This window comes from Camelina sativa, chromosome 14 (genome assembly GCF_030686135.1).
Source record: "Camelina sativa cultivar CO46 ecotype springtype chromosome 14, ASM3068613v1".
NCBI lineage: Eukaryota > Viridiplantae > Streptophyta > Magnoliopsida > Brassicales > Brassicaceae > Camelina > Camelina sativa.
The window spans coordinates 33,611,165-33,636,621 of NC_141893.1; the positions used below are offsets into that span (position 1 = coordinate 33,611,165).

Consider the following 25,457-nt stretch of genomic DNA (forward strand, 5'->3'; position numbering starts at 1 on the left):
AGATCTTTGATTTATCTTTCTAATGATGCAAGTTTCAGTATTTTCTGGGTTTATGATTTTGATGTTCATCATGTATGCTTGTGAGTAGTTGCTTAGGATCTTGAGGATGGGTTAGGCTGGGTTGTGTTTGAGGTTTGTTTGATTTGGTCAAGCTTGATTGTTGTAGATCTCTTCTAGGCTAGATGTTCTTAATGTTGATCCTATATCTGAGAGGGTAGGATCTGATTTCAAGCCTCTTAGCATCACACCAATGTCTAAGGAGCATAGATAAGGCTAGATCTAGAGACTATCATTAGACTTGCTAAGAGATTAGAAGTCTTGTTTGATTTTTTGACATATTGCTTAATGCCTGCTTGTGTAGATTCTTTACTTTGTGAGAACAAGTCTAGAGATGCATGAGTTTGATTGTTTCTTGCCATGAGAGTGGATTAAACATGTCTTAGAAATATATGTCTAGAGATTAGCTCAAGTTGTTTGAGATTTGTTGACCAAGTTAGATGACCTCAACCATAGTCCAGCCCATGAATCCCTCCTCAAGACCTTCCTTGTTTATTGATTTCTTAGCTTAAATCCTGTTGTTTGATCGTTGTTTGATTCGTTTTGGTATTGCTCTGTTTTTCTTGTGTTACTCTGTTTTGCGTATTTGTCCAGCTCGACCCTGCACTCGATCAGCACTCGATCGAGTGCTTGCTCGAGTTCCAACCCAGAACTTGTGTTTATGATTTGTGTTTGTCCTGTTTCACCCTAGTTGCATTTCTGTTGCATTCATTTAGTATCCTGTTCATTACTTACCTTGCATTAGTTCAATTCTTGCATTTCCATAGTTTCTATTTCTGTTTGTCATAATCACTCTGTTCCATTTGCATTTAGCTCCTAGTTCTTGTAGTTTTACTTTCTGCACTTTCCATTTCATCATAGGATTGTTAGTGACAAACAACCTTACATCTGGCTTGACTTAGACTCATATGCACATCTTGATTGTTCACAAACACTCAGATTGGATTGACACCTCTTATACTACAATTGCATAAGGGGAATTGAAACACCCTGACATCCATTCATTCATAAGTCATCATTCCATACATCATTCACCACCACCTACAAAAATAGTCAGTTTCACTTTCTGAATGTTGAAGTAGAAAGCGCCTTTGTTAATATGCTTTGTAGTTTCCAACCAATAGTGATGCAATCTCCCCTTCATCATTGACATTCTCCATCGAGGTTGATCTTTTGTTTATTATTTACTACCTCGTTAAAAACCTTGTCATGGAAAACCCCAGTGGGATAAAAACCATGATAAGGGAAAAAGAGTGCATCCACGCAAAAATCATCATATTCTCTCCCTTTGTAAGTAACTCTACTACATTGTTACTTGAGTTGTTGGACTGTCTATCAACTTCTTTATCCTTCTCGAATTCTTGAGTGTAAAAGAGGAATATATCTTGTCTTGTCGTTCTTGGTGTAGCTTCCTTTGATTTGGGCGACATATGCAACAAAGTCTTCGAACAGAGTTGTTGCCTTTCGGTTGCTTCTTGTTAATGGGTCTCAACAAGCATTAACTAGTTGATGCTGATCGAACCCTCAGTTTGAAGTTCTTCACTAACATGTTACGAGGCTCCAATCTTAGGTAGATAACTATTTGTTGATGTTCGGGCATCATCTGAGCCATTAGGTATTCTCGATATGGCATATGAAGCACAACTATTTTGGCATGACTTGAATAAGCGACAGCCAAAAAGTCTACCACTGAAACGTCGCGAAGTCGTTGTTTTGCGATATATCTTTATACTGATCCGATATAAATCTTCCATCTGCAAAACCAACTAAACCAAACTCGGGGGTTCCAAAGCCCAAGTTAATCATACCTTTGCAGTAGAAGATACGTTTTAACTCATCTCAAAATCTACTCATAGAGAATGAGTTATATGCTGCAAAGAGATTAGTAGAAAATGCTATGCATAATACTCATAAAATATATAAATGTATCTTATATGACTATATCTATATATATATGACTTCCTTTAGAAGTGATTAGTATAACATCTATTTTGATAGATGTTTAGTTTGGAATATCTGGAGACATTTTTTTCTTTCCAAGATCTTTTATTCCAAATAACTCTTCAAGAGTTTTGATGATGTTCAAAATCATCACTATTATGAGTTCTCAAGAACATAATTATGATATCATATATATTTCGGGATAACCTATTCAAGCATCCCATGAGGCATATTTCAAGTCATTCATATAACATCAATTTTGTTTGATAGGGTATTTTAACAACACATGGCACGACACACCAATTTTGTTATATATCATTATACCCTTTTGATGTTTGGACCACTAGTCCAAAAATTACTCGTCTTTCATACGAGTTTAATATAGATTTGAATACCTCTTTATTGGCCAATATATATCTCTATACGCTCACAAAGCGGAGATTTATGATCCTCATTAATCACATTGCTGCTATACAATTTTATTGTCGACATGTATGTCTTTGGTTCCAAATTTCCCGTAATGACATGGTTAATCGAGATCTCTTTAATTATTATATAAATGATTTTATACAGGTACCTGATTTCGTTATTAACCATATCAATCGGTTTTCTACTCCTCTTGAGAAGTTCTTGCTCCTCTTTAGGAGTATTTGTGCTCCTCTTTGGGAGTCTATTAGCTCTTCTTAAAGAGTCTATCTACTCTTCTTTAAGAGTTCATTTGCCTCTCTTTTGAGAGTATAATCCTCTTTTTAATTTGCTTCTTTTTATTTTTGAGGATATTATTTATCTTAGGAACCAAAGTAGACTATCACATTTCTTATGTGACATAGACTTAGTATGTCATCCTCCAGAGACATATTTTTATTGGAGCATTTTTAGCTGGAATGTGAGATTTCTCATAACTACAAGTTTATATTCATTTATGTGAGGATCAATAATTATATAAAATCTCATCCATCAGCTTTTTGTATTTTATTTGCAATATATATTTTGAATAGTGATATGTTGAACTTTTAAATTCATATTCATTTGTTTAAAGATCCAAAACTATTCGACGATTCTCCCATAATGATGGAGAATTTTATCATCCAACATGATGATATGCAAATCTTGCAATAGGCGTATCTCTCATAGGATGGATTTAGAGTGGAGACTCATCTCCCGCATCTATATATTTTTATGCGGTGTGGAGGAGCATTTACGATATATATCAAACACCCATAAGATTCAAAATGAGAAATATTTAATCTCTTACCATGAATATATAACATGGAAGAAGTATTTCTTTATAAATTGTTGGTCTCATATATAATATTGACTACATGCAAAACTGCATGTTCCATATTAAAACATGGAGATTAAATCACAAAGAACCGTTTTGCAATCTCTTGGGGTTGCGCTATGAACGATTCATTATAGCTCATTTCAAGAGTGAACATCATGGATGTTCCACTTTATCACATGCGACATATATATGTGATAAACGATAGGATATGACTTCACCATAGTTATATCGCTATGGGGTGTCAAATTCACCAAATTTTATCGACTTATTGTCGATGTGGGATTCTTTTAATTCTCCCCCTTGAGATGATAACTCTTAGAGTTCATTCATCTCGTAATGAATCCCACATTAGGATCAACAACATGCCGATTTTGGTTATGTCTATTATCTTAGATCCTTAAAAGATGTGAGATTAGTATTACCCCCTCTCAAGATGATGACTTTTATGTCCATTCACCTTTGACCGAATCTTATTTTTAAATCGGTTGTATTTGGGGTATAATTTGGAGATTTATTAAAGAAATCAAACCATCATATATATACAATGAGCTTGTTAATCCAAAAGGATGGTGAATGAGCCAACATTATATGATTGTGGAGGCATAGCCTGAATTGAAGTGCAGTGCTTACAACCTCATGAAATGTGAACGGGGGCATGCAATACTTTTAAAAGAATTTTTGTTCCTCTAAGCAAATTCACAATGATTTTTATTATCACTGATTGACCGGGATGGCTTGACCGGTAACGTTATGCTTGAAGCATTAGGAAATTTCATATTTACTATCATTTTGCCATCTTTGTTTTTGCATGATATAATCATATACATGCATGTCTCCAATATGGCCGATCTTGCGATACCATATTTATTTATAGTCTGAACATAATAATTTTATTAAGACAAAATGTTTTGAAACTTCGGAGAATACTAGACATCGATAATTATGAATCTGATGTCTTTGAAAGTCGAGAGACTAACTCATCTAGACCTTCTAATTATGTTTGCACTGTTTATGATATACTGACATGTGCTTCATATATTCTCATAAGAGAAATATATTTTTGATTTTAAAGACATTTCGTTATCTTTAAATCTCATATAACACATATAGTTACTTTTTACAAATAAACAAACATATAAATGCAGAAAATAAAATAAGAGCTATAGCCTTATATATAAGAATTTAATAGAAGTAATTTTTTTTTTATCGTAAAGTAGGCAGAGCCTATCATATATAACGATCAATGCGGAAAAGACATAGCTCTTTGTTTGATCATGAATGAGGTAGAACCTGTATATGTATAACTATCAACCCGAAAATGACATAGCCTTATATTTGATCATATAGGAGGCATAGCCTGTCATATTTAACGATCTTATCAGAAAAGACATAGTCTTTTGTTAGATCTGGAAAGAGGCAAAGCCTACCATATATAACGATCTATCTATCCGAAAACGACATAGCTTTTATTTGATCGTGAAGGAGGCAGAGCCTACCATATATCTAACGATCTATCCGGATATGATTTAGCTATAGAGGAGGCAACGCCTATAACTTATGACGATCAATCCGAAAAAAGCATAATTTTACAATGTCTATAATATTTATATTCTATAAACATAAATGGAAATAATATAAATTTACTTATCTCGTAAAAGCTCCAGAGGTAAAGACATTGTGCTGATAACATATTATAAACTATAACTATAATACACTTATATGTGTATATAATATTCTATAAAGTAAAATAAAAAGTACTAAAGAGATGGAGGAGAGGATAGGAGAGTGGAGGAGAGTAAAAGCCTTGTATTATTATTGTCTCTCTTTCTCATGTTTGTACAACTCTTATTTCTCATGTTTGTAGAAGTTATGAGTCATACCACTTATTAACAGTGGAATAAAGAAGTTATGAGTCATACCACTTATTAACAACTTCTATTTACATGTTTTGATGGATTAATCACATTTGTTTTACAACATTCACAACCTACAATACGTACAAGTAAAGTATCATCAGACAAGAAAAGAAAATTATTCTGAAATATTATATAATTGACCCAACAAATGGCAGAATCAACTATGAAATTGAGTTCATACAAGTGACCGTAGCCAGATAAAGAGCAAGCCACAGACTCGACCCATGTTGTCTCTTGCCAAGAGTTGAGACTTGATGCATGCAAACTCGCCGAACCTCAACACTTACGTACACATACATGACCTTGAACACTCGAGATAAAATGAAAATCAACTAACTAAATCGGCTCTGTCCTAATACCACTTGCACAACACATCATTTACACCATTAGAGATCGACTTGAGTTTATGTTTTTTTCTTTTCCGTTCTCAGATTTCTCAGTTTAACAAAGCGACAGGAGAGTGCGCAGCACATATATGTATAGGCTCTATTTATTCCTCTGGTATGTCGGGTGATTATAGAAATGAATCAAGGAAGGAGTAGTTGTGGTGCCGGGCATACTCAATTAGACTTCCGTAAGTGCGGTCCCAAACGCCAATGAAGAGCGCTTCTGTGTCAGGGCTAAAGGATATTCCGGAGATCTCCCCAAAGAAGTCAATCTCTTGCTCCGTTTCATACCCTTTTGAGACATCGTACACATGGACAAAGTCCGCCGGCTCAGCCATGGCCATGTATTTCCCATCTGATGTGTAGCGGATGGATCGGATTGCTCCAAGGTTACCCCTCAAGACAGCAACAGATTTTGACAGGTTGCGAATGTCCCAAACCCGGCAGGTCTTGTCCTGGTTACCCGTGGAGAAAGTAACCCCATCTGGGTGCCATGCCGATGCAAAGGAAAAGTCCAAATGTCCTGATACCGTTCCCAGCGTCTGTCGGATATTCCAAACTGAGTTAGAGAAGCAAATTTATCCAGTGATACTTGAACACAGAGATTTTATCTCTACCTTTCCTGTGTTGGGGTCTACCAGAAGGCCTTCTGGGTTGTCTCCCACAATCGTCAATAATTTACCATCAGGACTTAAAGATGTGTGCTGTCAATAAACAAAAGAAAAACCCGTCGTCAAATGATTTCTGGGTTACAATTTCGTAATGTAAAAGAAGATAACAGATTCCATAAGTAACTGTAACTGGAACTTACTACCACAAGTGCTAAAGCCTACAGGTCAACTTATACCAAAGCTAAAACCAAAAGATCAAGAAACACGTAGGGACTTACATTCACCGGCCAAGGAAAGCGAAAATGGTTAACAAGCTGGTATCTCTCCATATCAAAATCTCTGACTCCACAATCATTATTTGAGGCAGTGAAATGAAGCGCCCCACTGCAACAGACAGGCGCCAAAAGGTCAGTTAGAAGCTGTAAGCTGCACAAGTTGGCAAAAAACAAACTCAAGCAAAAGGCATGCAAATACCTGGGTTTGTTATAAATCTCAATAGCATTGGTTATAGCATTGTCATCATAAGTTGTACGTGAACAAAAGCTCACACCAGGTCTATCAAGATGCTGCATAAAATCAATATGGAAACAGATGAAGATCCTTGATTAGATTGTGTGCAACTGTTGTGTGAAATCCATGATTCGTAGAAACCATAGAGCTTACCTTGCATATAAGTTCTCCTTGAAATCCACCTGCAACTAGAAATTTATCTCTCACTGCAAGTGTACTCACTTGAGTCTTTGTAAATCCCTCCAACAAACTTCCAGGATGTTTCTGCACCCACACAATAAAAAGAACAAAAGAACCAACCATTAACTGATTGATGTAGGTATTTAAAGAAGAACCTTTTATCATTCTGGAACAAACTAACCTCGGACGGGGAAACATGACCTTGAACATTGAGAACTTCATGCTTTCCGGATGTCAAAGTAGAATAGTGGCTCACCAAATATTGTGACATAAGGTAGACATCGTGCTTAGAAGTTGCCCAAACCAAATTCCTCAACTTACACAATACAAAGCAAAAACTTTTAATTAGACGTCCAGATAAAAGCTTTTTAGCAGAATAAACATTCTACGAATCCATATCTTTTAACTTAGGTAGACAGTTGTAGCAATTTGTACACCCTCATTACCAAAACACATGATATACGTATTCAATTACCAAAAAGAACATGGACAGAATAAAAAAGAGAAGATATGGATTCAATGAATGGTATGAACCTGGAAATGAAGAATGCTTGATTTGATAGATCTAGTATTCCGCCAGAAATCATAAAAAACAGCCCCTTTCTCTGTGACCATGCAATCCTGTGTTCAACAAACAAAAGGATTCTCATATATGTTTCTCTTTCAATACTAGTAGCTGGAAACGGAAGGACTTACTTTCCCGGAAGATTCACCAGAATGAGGGACATTTTCATAATTTTTATACTGTTCTAGTCTAGTTTGTCTGTATTTCTCTCTCGTAATACTAAGCCTGTCCCAAGGAATCCCCTGGATATCTTTCCCTTTCCGGGCTTGGTCAGCTGAAGTATCAGCGATTTTATTATTCTGAAACCAAAAGAAGGAAACACAACAGAGACATTATTATTCTTATTAATTAACCCATGATGATAGCTATCATTTACAATGGGGAAAACAACTTACAGAGTAGTCAAACTCGTCGACATCGGAATCGGATTCAGCCAAATCATCGCCACGAAAATCCTCATCGAAATCATCATCAACATCTTCCATTTCAGAATCTTCATCTTCCATGGACTCAGCATCGTCCCCTTGGTAATTAGACATTCTTCAGTTGATAAAATTAAAAGACAAGGCACCTGCATCATTAATATCCCGAAAAGCACAGTTTTATTAATGAAATCTGAAAGCCAATGGACCACCGAAGCTCCAACTGAAGAAACTCCAACTGAAGTATCTTTTAAGATTTTAGGACTCCATGAGATTATTAAAAAATATGCAAAATCCATCTCTGAACAAATAATGAATCAAAGTCCATGCCCAGAGAAACCTATAACTACCGACATAATCGCAGAGGGAGAAACGAAACGAATAACAAATAACTTCAAATCACAAACCCTAACAACCGTAAAATCGATTCCAAAAACTCAGGAACTTGTACAGATATTTAAAAAAAAAAAAAAAAAAAAAAAAAAAAAAAAAAAATCAAAGGCGGAGAAAACCTAGGATCGATAGATTCACCTGGCGAAGGCGAAGGCGAAGCAATTTGGTGCAATTGAAAACGGAATTATCAGCGGAATCCGGGGGGGGGATTATATGAATCCTAAATTAAGTTTCGAGTCTCATAAAATATCATCGGATCGATTGAGAGCGAGTTCAGAACACGAACGGAGAACGAGAGAGAGAGAGGAATAGCGAAATTTTTATTTATCTTTGGGGGGTTCACAGTGGAAAAGGACGGTCTCAATTTTTTCCTCTATTTTTTAAAAAAACATACATCTTACACTTAGTTGACGGTTTTACCCTTGTATAATTCCTAGACAGTGGTACTGATTACGAGGGCTGTTTTTGTCTTTATCTCATTGCTTTCGTAAGTGTCGCCATATATCATTCCATTATTATATTTATGCACCCTCGATGATTTATTTTTTATATACTCTCTCTAATCATATAATAATAACATTTTAACAACTGCAAATCCACTTGAAAGATCAGATTCTAAAAAATATAAAATCATATATAGTTTGCTTCAGAGACTCCTAAATGTTTCTCAATTATATTATCACACTATATATACCATCTCATCTCATCTTAATTTCAAGTGTTCATCATCTACATCTATCTCCTCATGAGTCTCCACACGAGATTTGTCAAAGAACCTCAACTTCTGTACCCCATTTATTATCATTCAAAAAAGTTTTTTTTGAGGCATTGTGTAGGGAAACATTTTCTATGTAGCTTTAGACAGTCTACTCACTACATTTTCCTGCTTTGCTTTTATCATCCCTTACCGTTCCATTTAATCTTAAACAAATTTACAGAGTTGCAAAAACCCACTTTGCGTTTCATGTTAAACAAATGGATTCTTCCGAGACTCCATTATCAAAATACCTTCAAAAGATTTACAAAATCTCATTTGTTTAGCTTATAGTGTAGTTTCTTAACTACACCAGATTACAACAAAAGGGTTTGGTACTTAAAACTCTGATCTCAATCTAAAATTATCAAAGACAGAATTGATCGATCAACAGAGGTGGTTTTCTCTGTCCTTATCTTCTTCTTTTTCTTCTTTTTATAACTTAAAAAGTAGAAGCAGAGGGACCTATTTATAAAAAAAAAAAAGATGATTTTTAACAGAACAATCTTCTTCTTCTCTGTCTCTCTTTCTCTCTCTCTGTATGTGCAGATTTGTATTTGTGCAAAACTCAGATGTTCCCTTATGGTTTTTAACAGAACAATCTTCTTCTTCTCTGCACAAAGAACAATTTCGAGTGTTAGTCATCCTCCCATCAACATGTTCATTGCTATACCGAGGCAATACTTACGTGAAGTTGGGAATCTCGTAAACTTTGCAGCATTTCAGTTATCTCCATCTGTTTCATCACCGTGGCGTGTAAAAGCTGCAACCAATGAAAAATGTTATCAGTCCATACTGAATATACAAGTTTGAAGGTTAAAAACATCTAGCAAAGGTACCGTACCCTCTTTGTTTTATCGAGATCAAACTCAACCGACTTAATTCTGTCTAAAGAATCCATCAACATTCTCTCCTTCCCTACAGGTATTGCAACGGGTTTGTTCCGGATATCGTCGTAACTTTTCTCCAGTTTCTGAATACGCTCCAAACATGGAAGAATCCGGTCTTTCATTGTAGGCTGTCTAGGGGTTGGGATGAGGCTGCACCTACTGTCATCTTCTGTTGGACTTGAAGTGCTAACTGTAGTCTGGCTTCTCAGAAGCTCAAACGGAGTACAACGGAAAACAGCAGCTAGTTTCAGCATCAAAGAAAGTAGCCTTTTCGCTAGGTTCTCACATTTTATCTTGTCAATTGTTCCCCTTAAACCATGAAGCCTACGGACTATGGGAGCACCTACGACATACCAGACGGAAAATGAAATTCAAAAGGTTAGAAAATTACACAGGAATTGTTTTAGCAGTAAAGCATGAATAAGAAGTATAACCTGGTGGAGATGTTTCACATTTTAAACCGAGAGGTGTTTGATTGAGTTCGAACATTTGGTAATGGGATTGCCTTTCTTGGCCTTTTCGGTTACCAGCTTTGTCAGGTACGGCAAACTTGTCATCGCAACTATAATAGCCGTTAGCATCTGATGCTCTAGACTGCATAGATCATATTGTTCCGGTTAGTGTTAAGAAACTAGAGTGGTCTGTGATACAAATGTACCAACACAATAACTCACTTCCTCATAAGCTGGATTCACATGAGCAGAGGCTGAGCACATTCTTCCAGTTGGAGAAGTAGGAACATCAGAACAAGATACCGACTCGGCCGCTGAAGTCTCAGCTTGCATAGCCTATAAATCCAAAGTTACACTGTCATATTACCGGGAAAAAAATTCTACAACAAACAGAGAAATTGGTTTGACAGAGCCATTTACCATCGATGGATGTATACTTATGTAGGAGGAAGAATTCTGTGGATCACTTAGCTTCCTGGTGATTTGCCCAAAGAGTGATGATTCTCCATGGTAAATGAGCTAATCAAGGAATAGATGTAAAATGAGCTTCATGTACAAAATCGGACTATAAGCTGACTCCCACTCAAAAGTTCCTTAAGAAAGAGCAGCATCCTCGAGAAGTAGAAGCAAATTTAATAAGATGTAGATTGTACCTTCATTATTTCAGGATCATTCCAGGGTCCTTTATTAGAACGAAGACAACCTCTTCCATCACCAAAGCAAGAGCATGACCCTCCAAGGAATTCTGGCAATTGACTAAAGCACAGAGCACCAGAGCTGGTAAGTATTGGCTAGACATGAGATCCAAAAAAATTCAGGTGGCGGTTTAAATGGAAAGAAGGCTACCTTGAATCAATGACTTCATGTAACTTAGATAAACATTTGGATTCTAGCACCTGCATTGACAGAGATAAGATAAACTACACAGAGTAAAAGTTGACCAAATAGAAAACAAGGCTGAAAAGCTGTACATGTATTTTTGCAATGGTCTTTGCATCAAGACACTTCTGAGCAGCAGGCCAAAGCATCTTTTTGAAACCTGTTCCAGCATTTACAACGTACATTCTATGCAACGTCTGCAAAATAAAGATATGACTTCAAACAACAGGGAATGCATGTGAAGAACATATGAGAGATGTAAAACTGAAAAAATCAAGTACCTCAGGGTAGTAATTGTTGTCAATCTTCGATATGGCAGCCACAAGATTTGCAGCTGTTGGTGTAAAGTTCTTAATTCCCTGTCATTAACATGACACTGCAAATATGAGAATCTAGAAGCACGAAAAGAGAAAAATCTGCTTCAAAGCATTACACAATACAGAAAGATTCCTAAGTTTGGTAAGAACTTAAATAATTACCAATCCTTGCACATCTAATATAGTAGTCGTGGAACAGATTCTACGCTTTGCCGCAATTGAGCATGCAGGAAATTTCTCCAGGAGAGCTCTCTCAAACTCCTGCACATGGTACTTTAAATATCTATCTATGGTGGTGATGCGCATAAGCTTAGAAGGATGAGCTTTTCCAAGTCTTTCAATGTAGACAGGTCGTCCTTCCTTATCAACTCCATGGTAGCCTTGAGGATAGTATTGCAAAACTTCTTCAAGCTCTTCGAAATCAAAGTCCTACCATCCACAAACAAGAATTAAAATAATAAGAGCTTGATATTGAATCCATCAAGTATAAGAAAATGAATAGATGTTTGCATCCAAATATCAAGAATATCGATATACTACGTTTTTATCAGTTTTCAACCATTGTCAACCCAACCGTGCACGAGAAATTACATGGTTTTTACATGACACAACAAACAAGCTGAACTAGAATCTTAACTCCTAACCTCTAGTATGGTATCTGTCCCATACTCTTTTCTCCATCTTAGCATTTCTTCCCACATCTGGATGGTTCTTTCAATGTTAAGATCCCTAGCTTTCAAAAACCTACATTTTTCAAAATGGATAGTTGGTTAGCTTGACAGCATTAGCAAGGGATCATCTTTTTATTAGCTTAAAAGATGATCTTTTAAATAATTACCAGAGTGTGTATGTAATGTAGCTACTAAAGAAGGACAGACAAACCTGAGAAGAGTATGGTATTCATCATGTCTAGGAGGTAACAAATCTCTCTGAAGGAGCTTACGTCGAAATTCAAGCACAACGCTCTCCTCTTTTTCATCCCTTACATCTTCAATGGAGACTGCTGGAATCCGATAGTCAATTTTCCTTTTACCCCTTTTCTTCAAAGAATGAGTGAACTTGGTTGAAGCATTAATGGCCTTCTTCTTCAAATTCCCTATTTTGGAGCGCCGTCTCTCATCTTCAGAGATTTCAAAGTCTGATCTTCTCTCCCTAAATTCGTCGAAGGTACCGATTTCTTCAATACCTTCAATAGAAAGAAACAAAAATCAAAAGTAAGTATCTGCAAAGTCTCAATATCTAATTTTGTCAAGATTGATCCCCATGGCAATCAAGAAGTTTCCTTGTTTCATCATCCACAGGGAAACCAAAGACGGAAACTTGAGAATATATCAAAACTAAACATCAAAAAATTTACCAGACATATCAACTCAAAGGGAAAGAAAGCTTTGTTGATGCTGAACAGATTCAGAGGAAATGCATGTGAGTCATCATACGACCATCACACTTATGAGACAAAAAAAAAAACCTGGAGAAAACAGAAGACAAAAACTGTCAAAAACAAAAATTAAAATCAAGAATCATCAAAATATTTCTTGGGTTCTGAATCAAAAGCATAAACATTAAGAATGAAAACCAATAAATCTTTTTTTGCTGTGATGGCATTAAATATATCTCTTTTACAAAGTTTGCCATAAACTCTTTCAAAGCTGAGATTAGGTCCTCGTGAACATAAGAAGTAAAGCAACCCGCAAGATATTTGCCTCAGCCATCCATTACCACACAAAAAAAAAAACAGTAACAGAAACAAAAACCGAACCTTTTGTTTGTTCTTCTGGATTAAGCTCTAGATCTGCAACTAAAGTGGGGAAGAAGAATCCATCAACACGGTTTCTCAGCATTAAAGATTTAAACTACACTTGTCTTCTTCTCTCCTAAAAAAAGAAAAAAAAACGCATTACTTAAAAGCTTGGCCATAAATGCAATCTGAAAACTTTAAATGAGACAGAAACAGAGAAACCGTTAAAAAACAAAAACAAAAAAAGATGAAACAGTATTAGTAGTAGTAGTATTAAATCTTCTATGTATTCCTTTCCCGCACGACGCTCGAAACACCCAAAAAGAGAAAACAAAGCAGTTCGAAATCGAAGCAATGCCGATTGAAGAAGAACAATACGGATCTAATTCTAACTAAACCCACCGACACAAAAAAAAAGAAAAAGAAACAGATAACAGAAACGAGAACAAACTCTGTTTTTACCTGAATGTGACAAGAGGATCTCTCCGATAAAAAAACTCAATGATCGGAAATCCAAATCCCAGGGAAGATAAGAGAGAGAGAGAGAGAGAGAGAGAGAGAGAGATTCTAAAACACGCAAAAATAAAAAATACGAGATTTTTCCAGAGAAAGTGAAAGTATCAAAAAGGGTTCTTCTTCTTCTAAGAATTACACAAAAAGGGTTGCGCAAAGGAGATGCGGAGAGAGAGAAGAAAGATCTGAAATTTCTCGCGTGTTTGTTGTTCTTCTTCTTCTGCTTCCTTTACTCTTTCGAGTTTTCTTTTTGCTTCTACTACTTAATAATTTAATTATATTCTTTCTCTTTTCTTTTTTCTTTTTTTTTTTAAAAAAAGGTGAAAAAGGTTTTAGGTTTGGTAATATAGCTAGCGTAGTAGTGTTGGGTCTAACTCCAACACAACACAATGGTCCCTTTGAGTAAAAACAATTAGAGAGTGTACGTACAGCAATGGGAGTGAATGAAAGAAATAAAGTGTTGTTCGTCAGTGAGCTTCCCTTTGGGTCTCTGCCTTCATTTTGCATGCGTGTCCTTTTCTTCTCCCCCCCCCCATATCACACTGTATTTTTTATTTATTGTGTTACTTACTGTAGTATATTGTGTACTAGTATATAATAAATTCACCCACTCAACAATTGAATATTCAATTATTTTATATATAGAATTTGTTTCCCCCAAACTGTTTAATGTATGTAAATACAATTATTCTTTGATCAAAATGTATAATATTTTTGTATTATAAAAAAAAAAACTTGTAGATGACAAATTGGACCACAGAATCAGACCTTTAAAATAGTGGTTCGTTCAAGCTTATGATCTTTCATTTCTTAATTATTCATCGATTTACTGGTTTAAGAAGGAAAAAAAATTACTAGTTGATATGCGGAAAATATCTAAATACCTTCGTTCTTAACGTAGAGAGTGTTTTTCGTACTTGGAGAGTATCATCCCAAATAACTACTATCTTTTCCATCTAATTTGTTTTGACGTTTTATCTAATTCTATAACTATATAGCAATTAAATAGGAGTATATTTTATCATTAGTCACTGAACTAACAGGAAAAGAATTAATAAGTCAATGAATTAATAAATTATAATGACATTTTAAATAAATGAAAAGATTGAATAATCGGTCAATAAACATTTGTAACGTATACGATATGACAACAATTAGTAAAGTTTTTTAGCGTAACGTTTTAAAAAGGGTGGTGGTAATTAAACTAGGAGTAAGTTGACTTTTTTGAATGGATATGGACACGTGTCAAGATTCCTCAAAGTCTAGTAGTTAATTAAATGCATGCATCCCATCATTTTAGATTCATACTAGGATTGTTGATTTCTTAAGCCATTAATGGAATATAACATTCTTATCATTTTTTTTTTTTTTAAGAAAATTATTGTGCTCTTCTCATAAATATACTCCACTTGTAGTAGTAGTACTGTAGTAGTACATACTAGTTTACATTACGCACCTCCATATATCAATATATGTTTTTTTTTTTTTGCGTAAAAAAAAATATATGTTTTTTTTTCTTCCCCAAACAATGTATTTATATCAATTGTCTTCACTCTATATATACTTTTAAAAATTTTGTTTCACTATTTTTTCAGTTGTTTGTATTTTGACAAAACAAAACGGGTCCAGCAATAAATGAGGAATGTCCCATCGAAACATAACACAGTACGTTCTACAAAATTGTACAGTTTAGAACAAAAGTATTTAATTCAGTCGGCAACCAAAAAAACAGTACATCATTATCAAATGATTTTTTACTTTTTTTACCGCACTATCGAATAAAACGATACTACAAGACATTGTCGTTTTTTTTGGTTTTCTCTGTCCAAAACGCATCATCAAACCATCATTCGCCATTAATAATTAAAATATATATATACATATATATATATTTCAGTTGGGTTCTTCAGTTCAATTGCGTGCCGACAAACTAAATCCGAGTTTAAATCATTTAATGCTCTGAAACTTTCACCAACAAATAACCACATTTACTTCTTTGTACTTCATTATTGGTGTAAGTTTCCCAAATTTTTTTTCCTTGCGGGAAGTCGAATACTGTATATAAAACACACTTTTTATATTTATATATGCATGACTGAAACTATTTTCAAAGATGATCCATCCATACTCCATGGTATATAGTAATAATAATTATAAATATTCAAAATAAAAAGTGGTATATATACATATATATATGTGAAAATATATACTAGGCAGAACGAGATAAAGAAAAAAAAAAGATATGGAGAGAATCCAAGAATTGAGAGCAACTTGACATCGTGACAAAGAAGATGGCGAAATCTCCGTTTTGCAGTGCCTGCTGCTGCTGACCCCAAAAGTCCTTTTTGAATAATAATAATAAAATTACAAAAACCAACAAATTAAAATAAAAATAAAAACAAAAGAATCAAGGAAATGTCACTTTCTTCACAGTGTAATTGACAGCCATAAAATAAGTAATAAGTATCTTTACCGTTCCAATGCCCCAAAAATTCTGCAGTTATTAGTCGTTTTCGTTTCCCTTGCACAATTTTTTCCTACTTGCATTTTTCTTACGTTAACGTAAGTACGTAGTCGCATTAATCTGGTTCTAATAAATCAATTATTCTAAATCTTTATACACATGCACAGTTTTAAAAATTGTTTCACGACGCAAAGATATATCCGATCACACTACATGAGTATTTTCGGAAATATATTATGGAATTATATATACTAACTACATATCAATCATAACATATATAGATGCTTATCAAAGAGAGACTATATGATTAAGAGTAAAAAATTCTCTCTAACAAAAAATATTTATCTATTTATTTTTAAAAAATATATTTCACTTGCAAAAAACTATTTATATTTTTTAAATTTTAAATTTTATTAAATTATTTTAAAACCTGAGCATCGTACGGATCCTAATCTAGTTTCTTTATAAAGGTTTGGCTACTGAAAAATACTCACTTTGTTTTTAATAGATTGTTGTTTTAGGATTTATTTTTGTTCATAAAAAATTGATTTTTTAAATTAAAAAACAAAAATAAAATTTTTACTTTATGCTTTTTCACATCTGACATTTATCTAGTAATTTTTTCTTTTCTTTCTTTACCCAAAATTAATTATAAATTAATTTACAAATAAAAATTAAATTTTTTTCATATGTGTAATAATGTCAAAACATAGATCTATTAATAACAGATGGAGTAAATGTTTACATGCTATGACTTTTGGTCATATATAGTCAAAATTTCTTTTGTAAGCTAATCAATAAAAAAAATTTGTATACGTAATTAGAATATATTTTTTTCAGAACTTGGGGTTACTACTTAATGGAAGAAACAGTCAAACTACTAATAATATAGTTTTTCACCATACTAGTTTTTTTGTCAGAATTTGTATTCTCAAAGACTTGCGTGATTTGCTTTTCCTGATTCACAAGTAATCTTCTTCTTTTTTTCTTTCTATATATTTCTCGAATTCCAATAACCTGTTAAGGTCAAATGCGCCACGCCAGTAGTCTTCTTTGTTTATAAAGAACAAAAAAAAGTGCAATCTCTCTCTCGAGATCTCTCTAAAATTAGGTGATACTGCAGGGTCCTACAACGTAACTTGATGTAACAATGATTCCAACAAATTTGGTGTTTTTAATTCAAACTATTCTTTGTGAAATATAGTTTTTAACTCTTAGTTCTTACTTCTTACTAATTTTTTTTTTTTTGAATTTATACTTCTTACTAAATTACTATCACTGTCTGTGTTTATGTACTTAGCATGAGATATTATTCAATAAGTATATAGTGTTATTTTTTAATACTGTATGCCACCATGTCTAGACTACATTCTTCGGTATATACATGCAAACGTTTATCTTTCTTTCTTTTTGTTGACAACTTTTTCCCTTTGTTTTTCTTTTTCCTATTTTTCATGCTATAAATGAAAGTTCTTAATTAACTTTTCTTAATTCTTATGATTTTCTTTCGCTAAACATAGATTGTATATCAATATACTCTATATGTAATGTCCTACACCAATTTTATATTAAAGATAATTTTTGAAAACATAGAAAATACGAAAAAATGTCCACTTTTGTTTTCTTTTTAGTTTATTTATAAGTAATTCTAAGTCAATTATAATAAATTAACATTCTAAAACTCTTCCAACCCCCTGTAAAACACTTTTGTGTTATTTTTAAGCAATTTACAAATAATTTTCAAGTTTGTGGTAGTTAAAAAAAAATAATACAAAATATACTATAGTATTTTAAAGAGACTTTTCTACAGAGTCATTATAATTAAGTAATAAATAGTATAAAATTATAATAATCAAGACATCCATGTTGGGGTTTTGAATCGCTTTATGAACAAGCCTGACACAGTCTCTTTAATCCATGGAGTCAACTCTATGGCCTTCTTTTTCATTTTCACCTTTTCAAGTTTTGAACTGTTGCGTTCTTCCCGTGAATGCTATAATCGATGAACATTTTTAAATAAAGTATTACACTCAATATATACCAATGGCACATGTACAGTACTAATCTATTACAATATGTGACTATTTACGACGATTGATAATGTAAAAATTATTAAAAACACACATATTCATTAGGAGATGGACTAGCAAGTCAAACTGTAACTAATCAAAAAATATTTTAAATAAATCCTTACAGTACTAGTAGTGAGTATCAGTAGACTAGGTTGGTAATGTGGTGGTAACTGTTAAAAGCGTATTATAACTATTCTTCAGACAAGATGAGATGGGACTCATACAAACGTGTCCCACGAAGTGAAAAAAGAGGATGTGAAATATTTCACTGTTTAACTTTTGGTTAAGTAACTGAATGGTACTACAGAATTTACATTTTTGACTGTTGGAACCAAAAGAGATTTTCAAGGACCAGACTATATAAAACGACAGGTGGTTTTAGTTCTTTCTGCCTATATATGGAGTATTATACATATGAGGCCCACTTCGTATACATTATAAGTTTTTGGAGGTATTGAAAACGATCGACATGCCACAGCTCATACCCTCGTTTTGCAATTGACGAGTTTAACTTCTCGTCGTTTTGCTTCGTCCCAAACCACGTGCATTTCTCTTTCTTACCATTCCCCTTTTTCAGTACAATTTGAATTGAATTAACACACTACAAAACAAGTTCTTTTTTTTTTTTGGTATTATTATGTTTTTGACGTTTCTAATTTCTATGTCATTTTACTATATTTGATTTCAGCAAGTGATTAAAATGTTTGTGGATTTGATGTTATTTACGAACATGAATGTTTTAGAAGAGGTTCCTTACTAGTAGATTTATGTGTAAATTTTACAATTGTTAATAAAAAATCTTCTACATCCAAATTTTTTTGGTGTATGCCACTAAACCACTTAAGACTTAAAAATAAAAATAAAAATTATATTTGATCAAATAATGTATATTTCTTACATGTTTTTTAGAAATTTTTGACTTATATGTCTTTTTTTTTTGTCAAATCACTTGCATTTCATTAATCAAAGGAGATAAAATTCATACAAGTATTGCTTAAACTACAAAAGAAAAAGGTATTCCCCAATGCCAAAACAACAAGAAAAACAGATAAAGATAGGATTAATCGACAAGAGGTTCTTAAGAGCTTTGAGCCAAATCTTTGAAGAAATTTGGTACATGTGAGATCAAGATTGCCGATAAGTTCTTCTATGATCAAATCAATGGATGAGAAAATAGCCACAGTCATAAGACAAGTTGGCGTTAGAAAGGAGGTCAAAGTTGAGATTATCGCCGGTTTGAAAACACGGAGAAGCAGTTTGACAATATGTTGAGCAAGGTTGAAACTGCTCAGAGGCTTGAAGATAGTTGCTATAGATACTGCAGGGTGGAGTCTGGTCTTGAACAAACCAAAGCTGTACTCAAAGAGGCCATTTGGATTCAGGATCCATATGCCAAAGAACTTCCAGCAAGAGGTTCAGAAGAAAATGCCAAACAGGATACTAAGACCATGATTCTCAGGGAATTAACGCCATAGCAACAATGATGCATTACTTCTCAAATGAAATCAATAGAGTACGTAATCTTGATCACACCATTGGCTAAAACATGGTTTCAACACATGGAACAAAGGATCATATATGGACTTACATGGATTTAGAATTATATGGACGTCATGGCCTGCTTGAGTTTCACGTTCGGCACAGCAGTACCATGATTCGTTTGGTGAACGGGATCCGTTGTGTGGCTTCGAACATCTTGTCGATCTTGGGGGCCGAGCTTACGGCGCGGTGAAGGAGTGATCCCATATCCCAAATTTTTGAATGGATCTCTTCTAACTCGAGATGGGGGCCCATAGTCAGATCGCCTTGAGAAGACTGCTCAACACAAGGCTGTGTTTCCGAGGCCACGATGGACGGTAAGTTCCCCGTGTTAGATCGTTCGGCCGACGGTGGAGGATCGTCGAACAGGTGTCGGTGAAGTGTGATGTTCCTCCTGACGGGCTGATGTGGCATAGCATTCTGCTGTAGAGGAAGGGACACACGTCGTTCAACCGCGTCCTTCCTTCGGTTCGTGTCGGAGATCATCAGGTAGAGATCTTTGGACATCTTTCCGAATACGATCTAGAGATCGTCAAGTGAGACGACCTGAGAGGGCTGCGCGATATGCGTGGCAAGGACTTGTTCGACGCCAGATCTGTCTCCAGGTCGCTATTCATCGGTATTGTCGGTCCCCTGTGTCGGGCCTCGGATGTCTTCGGTCTTGGTTTGAGGGGCGACTTGGCCATCAGAAATACTTTGATTGTGTCAGACATAGACTAGCGATGGAGGAGGCACGGTTGAGGCGGTGTCCAGATCTGAGGTGGTGCTCTGCGGGTTTGTGGCTCCAAGGCTTCCGGCGGTCGAAACGTCTTGCTGGGGAATAATCGTACCGGAGATACCGTTGTCAGGGGTTGGAACCATCGTTTCGGTTGTGAGAGAGGCTTTGAGACGTGAATCTATGAGAAAAGTTATTGAGAACTTTGCGTCCCCACAGACAATGTCAATTGTAGAAACTGGATTTCACACAATGAATTTGTTTGAAGGGGGAAACAAATTCACTTAAGAACTCTCTCAAAGAAACTCGATCAAAGCTAAAGAACAAAAAGGGGATTTAGATTTCTTGGAAAACAAGCTAGGGTTTTGCTCAAGAACAATGAAGAATTAGGGCTATTGTATTAATTGCTGGATGAATTACAAGGAGGGGATATCCCTCTATTTATATGCTTTCGTAGATTACAATCTATGTCCACTTTCCTAATATATCAAACTATAATTAGGAAAGTTTCTTCTTTTCTCCAGGTCGGTCAAGAGGCGATCTGGGAAGTCGGCTGTCTGTTCTTGGACTGGGCCTTTAGATCCTGTTGGACCTCTGCTTTGAAGGTTGGATTCGATGTAGGACCGAATTCCAGGGTTGAATAACCGGTTTGCTTTTTGGTTTAGACCGGTATGTCGGGGGTGCCAATTCCCGCACCAACATCTTAAAACTTCTTTCAATAAAAAAAATGGAAGAAAACACATTATTAAAGTTTAGTTCTCGTGCTAGACTCATTTGTCATCGGTCTGATCCATCTGAGCCGACACACTTCCTTTGTCAACGATATGGTCGACGAATGTCTAAATGCATCATATGCAGATACAAGAAACAACGCACTAAGTATCATCTCTATTGTGATAAATGCGATTACGATGTTCACAAGAACTGTTATCTCTTACCAAGATGTCGTTTATCGGATTTGACTAGGCCTCACTTTCTTCAAGAGAGATATCATTATTTCTCTAGTTGCCATACATGTGGAGGCGTGGGCTCCGAAGATGATCTGAGCTATTACTGTGCTACTTGTAAATTGTGTTTCCACAAGGTTTGCAACTTGTACCCGCCTGAGATCAGACATCCTTTTCATGCTCAACATCTTCTAAAACTCACCTTCTCCTCAGATTCCTCTTTTTCTGATTTGAAGCAGTTGCCCACTTCATGGCAACATGAACCCTCTGATTCTGAAATAGAGCATGATGATGTCTCTATCTCTATATCCGATTTGAGATGCAAATGTTGTCAGAGGCATCTCCAAGAGGTATACTATCACTGTTCTACTTGAAGCTTCATCCTAAACCTCACTTGTACTAGAAACCCACCACCTTTCACCATCTTTCATCTCAAGAGCCATGAGCATCCCCTCTCCATTTTTCCTAGATGAATCCCTTCCCCATGTGATGCTTGTGGCTTGTCTCTTGAAAACACACATGACCTCGTCTATGCTTGTCTTTCATGTAACTTCATGGTCCACAGGGCATGTATCTTGATATATCATGGTTTTTACGGCTTTTAACCATGATATAAGTGTGCTTTTTGAATCTTTTGATTTGTTCTCTAGGATGTTTTAGAGTCTCAACAGATTTTCTAGGATTTTGGCACGGAATGAGCAAAATGGAGCGATTTGGATCATTTTGGAGCATTTAACCGGAAGAAATCAATTTGGAGTCTGATCATGTGACCAGCGTCGACCGACACCAAAGGAGCATCGGTCAACACCAAGACAATCCGACTCAAGTCTTCATAATTGGAAGTTTTACAAATTTTGCCAGAAGTCTTCCATAATTGCAACACAAGTCCCTGACGTGTTTTAGAACATATATATATATATATATATATATATAATATATTTAGGTTTTAGAAACCCATAAGTTTTATTCTAGCAAGTTTTACTTTCTGCAACCCTGTGAGATTTTGAGAGCTTTTGGGAGAGAGAGATCTGAACTGCTTTGAGAGAAGAATTCATAAACTCCCTCTTTACTCTTTTAATTTCAATTGCTTATTATTCAGAATTATGTTTTGTTCTTCATTGAATATGTCTGAGTAGTTTGCTTGTTAGGTTCAGGGTTTTTCACAGAGATTTTATGATTTATTAAATCTGTTTATTTAGGATTCATTATCTTTCTAGATCTTCATCTTATGTTGTTCTTCATATTAATCCTTGATTGGCCATCTAGAATTAATAGTCTAGAAAAATAAATTGATACGAGAATATAATTGATTTTCCTGATAAAACCTTTTGATGAGCAAAATTACTTTTTATAAAGAGATTTGATTTAGTAATTTTGTGAACTTATCTAAACCTGTTTTTAAAAGCTGATTTTTAACCTAGAATTTTACAAAGAGATTTGGATTTTCTGGTTTTAAATTTAAATAATATTTGCAGTGAGAACTGATTTATTTTACAAAAGAGTTTAGAGTTCTAGATCTGATTTTTAATTGCTTGAATCTTAATTAATTTATTGATTTGATATTTCATAATTTCCTGAGAAATTCTCTAGGCCTAGCTCTTTGATCATCTGAATTTACATCAGCTTTTATTTAATATTTTGCATTGCTCTTCTTAATTTTAATACAACTTAATTTGTTTAGTGTAATCATAAAACTCTATAATTTATTGTGTAATCTAGAGTCCTTGTGGAATTCGACCCTAAGTATTACAATGACCTCTTAATTTGAGAGAGTATCTCTAGGGTTTAATTTGAGCATATCATATCTACTTACCCCGTGTAATTAAAATCACCCGTCATCCACACTGTTTATCTCTCTCTCCCTCTCTTCCTTCTGGATTATTCCGTTGTGAAGTCTGTCGCCGTACCATCGATGTCACCTACGGACAGTTTTCTTGCAATAAGGGATGTCACTATGATGTCCATTCCAGATGTGCGGTAAAAGAAAGAGTATGGGACGGAAAAGATCTTGAAGGAGTTCCATAAGAACCCGATGAAGACGTTGAACCATTCGAGAGGATCGATGACGAGACAATACAACATTTCAACCATGACCATCATCTAAGACTCCACATGAGCGATAGAGCTTGTGATGAGAACATGTTCTGTCAGGCATGCATCATACCAATCTTAGATAATATTTGCAGTGAGAACTGATTTATTTTACAAAAGAGTTTAGAGTTCTAGATCTGATTTTTAATTGCTTGAATCCTAATTAATTTATTGATTTGATATTTCATAATTTTCTGAGAAATTCTCTAGGCCTAGCTCTTTGATCATCTGAATTTACACAGCTTTTATTTAATATTTTGCATTGCTTTTCTTAATTTTAATACAACTTAATTTGTTTAGTGTAATCATAAAACTCTATAATTTATTGTGTAATCTAGAGTCCTTGTGGAATTCGACCCTAAGTATTACAATGACCTCTTAATTTGAGAGAGTATCTCTAGGGTTTAATTTGAGCATATCATATCTACTTACCCCGTGTAATTAAAATCACCCGTCATCCACACTGTTTATCTCTCTCTCCCTCTCTTCCTTCCGGATTATTCCGTTGTGAAGTCTGTCGCCGTACCATCGATGTCACCTACGGACAGTTTTCTTGCAATAAGGGATGTCACTATGATGTCCATTCCAGATGTGCGGTAAAAGAAAGAGTATGGGACAGAAAAGATCTTGAAGGAGTTCCAGAAGAACCCGATGAAGACGTTGAACCATTCGAGAGGATCGATGACGAGGCAATACAACATTTCAACCATGACCATCATCTAAGACTCCACATGAGCGATAGAGCTTGTGATGAGAACATGTTCTGTCATGCATGCATCATACCAATCTTAGTGTCCGAAACTTTTTATGGTTGTACGCTGTGCAACTTCCTTCTCCACGAAGCATGTGCCTCATTTCCTCGTAAAAAAGACCATCCCATACACAAACACCGGCTTATACTTTATCCAATCCCTCCTGAGCCACTCGAGGTTGTGCAGCTCCAGGGAGGGGGTGGCCTGTATTCTCGATATGTGGATGGCATGTTCAAATGCAGTGGTTGTGACCAATCAGGTTATGGTATCATGTACATATGCAGCGAGGAAGGCTGCCAATTCCAATTGGACGCATGTTGCGCTTACCTTCCGGATCCTTTCATCCATGGAAGCCATTCACATCATGATCTCTTCTTCAATCACACAAAGGGAGAATGCATGGGTTGTGGTAATCATTGTTCACCATTTTACCTAGAGTGTATGGAATGCAAGTCATTCTTGGGCCTAAAATGCGCTACTTTGCCAAATAAGACACACTAGAAGCACGATAAGCATCCACTCGCTCTTTGCTACGGGGAAGAAGATACAGCAAATGCTCAATACTGGTGTGAAATATGTGAGACAATATTAGTTGCAAAAGAGTGGGTTCTATACATGCCATGACTATTGCAATGTTTACAGTTCATGTTAGTTGCTTGCTGGGAAACCCAATCTTCTTGAAGCTCGCGTCCTTCCACATAAACGATGTTACGGTTTCAGTTATCCGTAACAATGATAACACTCGAGCAATTTGCCATAGGTGTGATGGTCGTTCCGTACAGCCCTTTTTATTTAAGTTCGCAAATGCGTTTTCGTGTTCTTTTAATTGTTTATGGAAAACAGTAATTAAAGTTATATAGCTAGCATGCCTAGCATTAAGGTTTCGATTGTTTTTTTTTTAAGTATGCATATAAAGTAATCTATATTTTTTTAAGTAAATTAATATTGAAAAAAAGTATTCTAACTTTAAATCTTTCTGATCTCTCTTTCTCAGCTCGACTTCTCGACTTTGTACCTCCGGTTCGGCTTTAAATCTTTCTGATCTCTCTTTTACATTTCAATGTACCC

At 35.1% G+C, this 25,457-nt stretch overlaps 2 protein-coding genes and 1 pseudogene across 5 annotated transcripts; 1 reads left to right on the plus strand and 2 right to left on the minus strand.

The window, feature by feature from the left end:
- Window positions 1-5,305: 5,305 nt before the first annotated feature.
- Window positions 5,306-8,739, minus strand: LOC104743008 (putative WD repeat-containing protein C2A9.03). Of its 2 annotated transcripts, none has more exons than XM_087483681.1 (10): window positions 8,405-8,739; window positions 7,847-8,022; window positions 7,583-7,750; window positions 7,421-7,507; window positions 7,068-7,202; window positions 6,860-6,970; window positions 6,671-6,762; window positions 6,475-6,580; window positions 6,203-6,289; window positions 5,306-6,127 (listed from the first exon to the last, which is right to left on the minus strand). In XM_087483681.1, exons 2-10 carry the CDS (start codon window positions 7,988-7,990, stop codon window positions 5,714-5,716), a joined length of 1,344 nt encoding a protein of 447 aa, XP_087339807.1. In that variant the 5' UTR covers window positions 7,991-8,022; window positions 8,405-8,739; the 3' UTR covers window positions 5,306-5,713. The 2 variants fall into 2 exon arrangements, with proteins under 2 accessions (XP_087339807.1, XP_087339808.1); XM_087483682.1 differs by having other exon boundaries at window positions 8,386-8,660.
- Window positions 8,740-9,226: 487 nt separating this feature from the next.
- Window positions 9,227-14,341, minus strand: LOC104743009 (phosphatidylinositol/phosphatidylcholine transfer protein SFH13). Of its 3 annotated transcripts, none has more exons than XM_087483676.1 (16): window positions 13,759-14,341; window positions 13,318-13,432; window positions 12,916-13,026; window positions 12,441-12,744; window positions 12,203-12,302; window positions 11,721-11,987; window positions 11,523-11,600; window positions 11,334-11,438; window positions 11,209-11,258; window positions 11,016-11,118; window positions 10,783-10,881; window positions 10,585-10,698; window positions 10,345-10,504; window positions 9,865-10,253; window positions 9,709-9,783; window positions 9,227-9,633 (listed from the first exon to the last, which is right to left on the minus strand). In XM_087483676.1, the coding sequence occupies exons 3-16, from the start codon at window positions 12,920-12,922 to the stop codon at window positions 9,610-9,612; spliced, it is 1,875 nt and encodes a 624-aa protein (XP_087339802.1). In that variant the 5' UTR covers window positions 12,923-13,026; window positions 13,318-13,432; window positions 13,759-14,341; the 3' UTR covers window positions 9,227-9,609. The 3 variants fall into 3 exon arrangements, with proteins under 3 accessions (XP_087339802.1, XP_087339803.1, XP_010462424.2); XM_087483677.1 differs by having other exon boundaries at window positions 13,313-13,432; window positions 13,759-14,301; XM_010464122.2 differs by lacking the exon at window positions 12,916-13,026 and having other exon boundaries at window positions 13,759-14,114.
- A 6,985-nt stretch (window positions 14,342-21,326) lies between these two features.
- On the plus strand, window positions 21,327-25,249 carry LOC109128852 (uncharacterized; annotated as a pseudogene).
- Window positions 25,250-25,457: the final 208 nt, after the last annotated feature.

Bases quoted from the DNA above. Each gene is read 5' to 3' on its own strand.
- LOC104743008 (XM_087483681.1), bottom strand. From the start codon at position 7,990: ATGTCTAATTACCAAGGGGACGATGCTGAGTCCATGGAAGATGAAGAT. The intron at 7,203-7,420 runs GTTCATACCATT...GTATTGTGTAAG, and splicing joins CAAGCATTCTTCATTTCCAG to TTGAGGAATTTGGTTTGGGC. The intron at 6,581-6,670 runs GTATTTGCATGC...TGTCTGTTGCAG, and splicing joins GAGATTTATAACAAACCCAG to TGGGGCGCTTCATTTCACTG.
- LOC104743009 (XM_010464122.2), bottom strand. From the start codon at position 13,399: ATGCTGAGAAACCGTGTTGATGGATTCTTCTTCCCCACTTTAGTTGCA. The intron at 11,259-11,333 runs GTACAGCTTTTC...CTGTCAATGCAG, and splicing joins AGACCATTGCAAAAATACAT to GTGCTAGAATCCAAATGTTT. The intron at 10,699-10,782 runs GTAAATGGCTCT...TTGGATTTATAG, and splicing joins TAAGTATACATCCATCGATG to GCTATGCAAGCTGAGACTTC.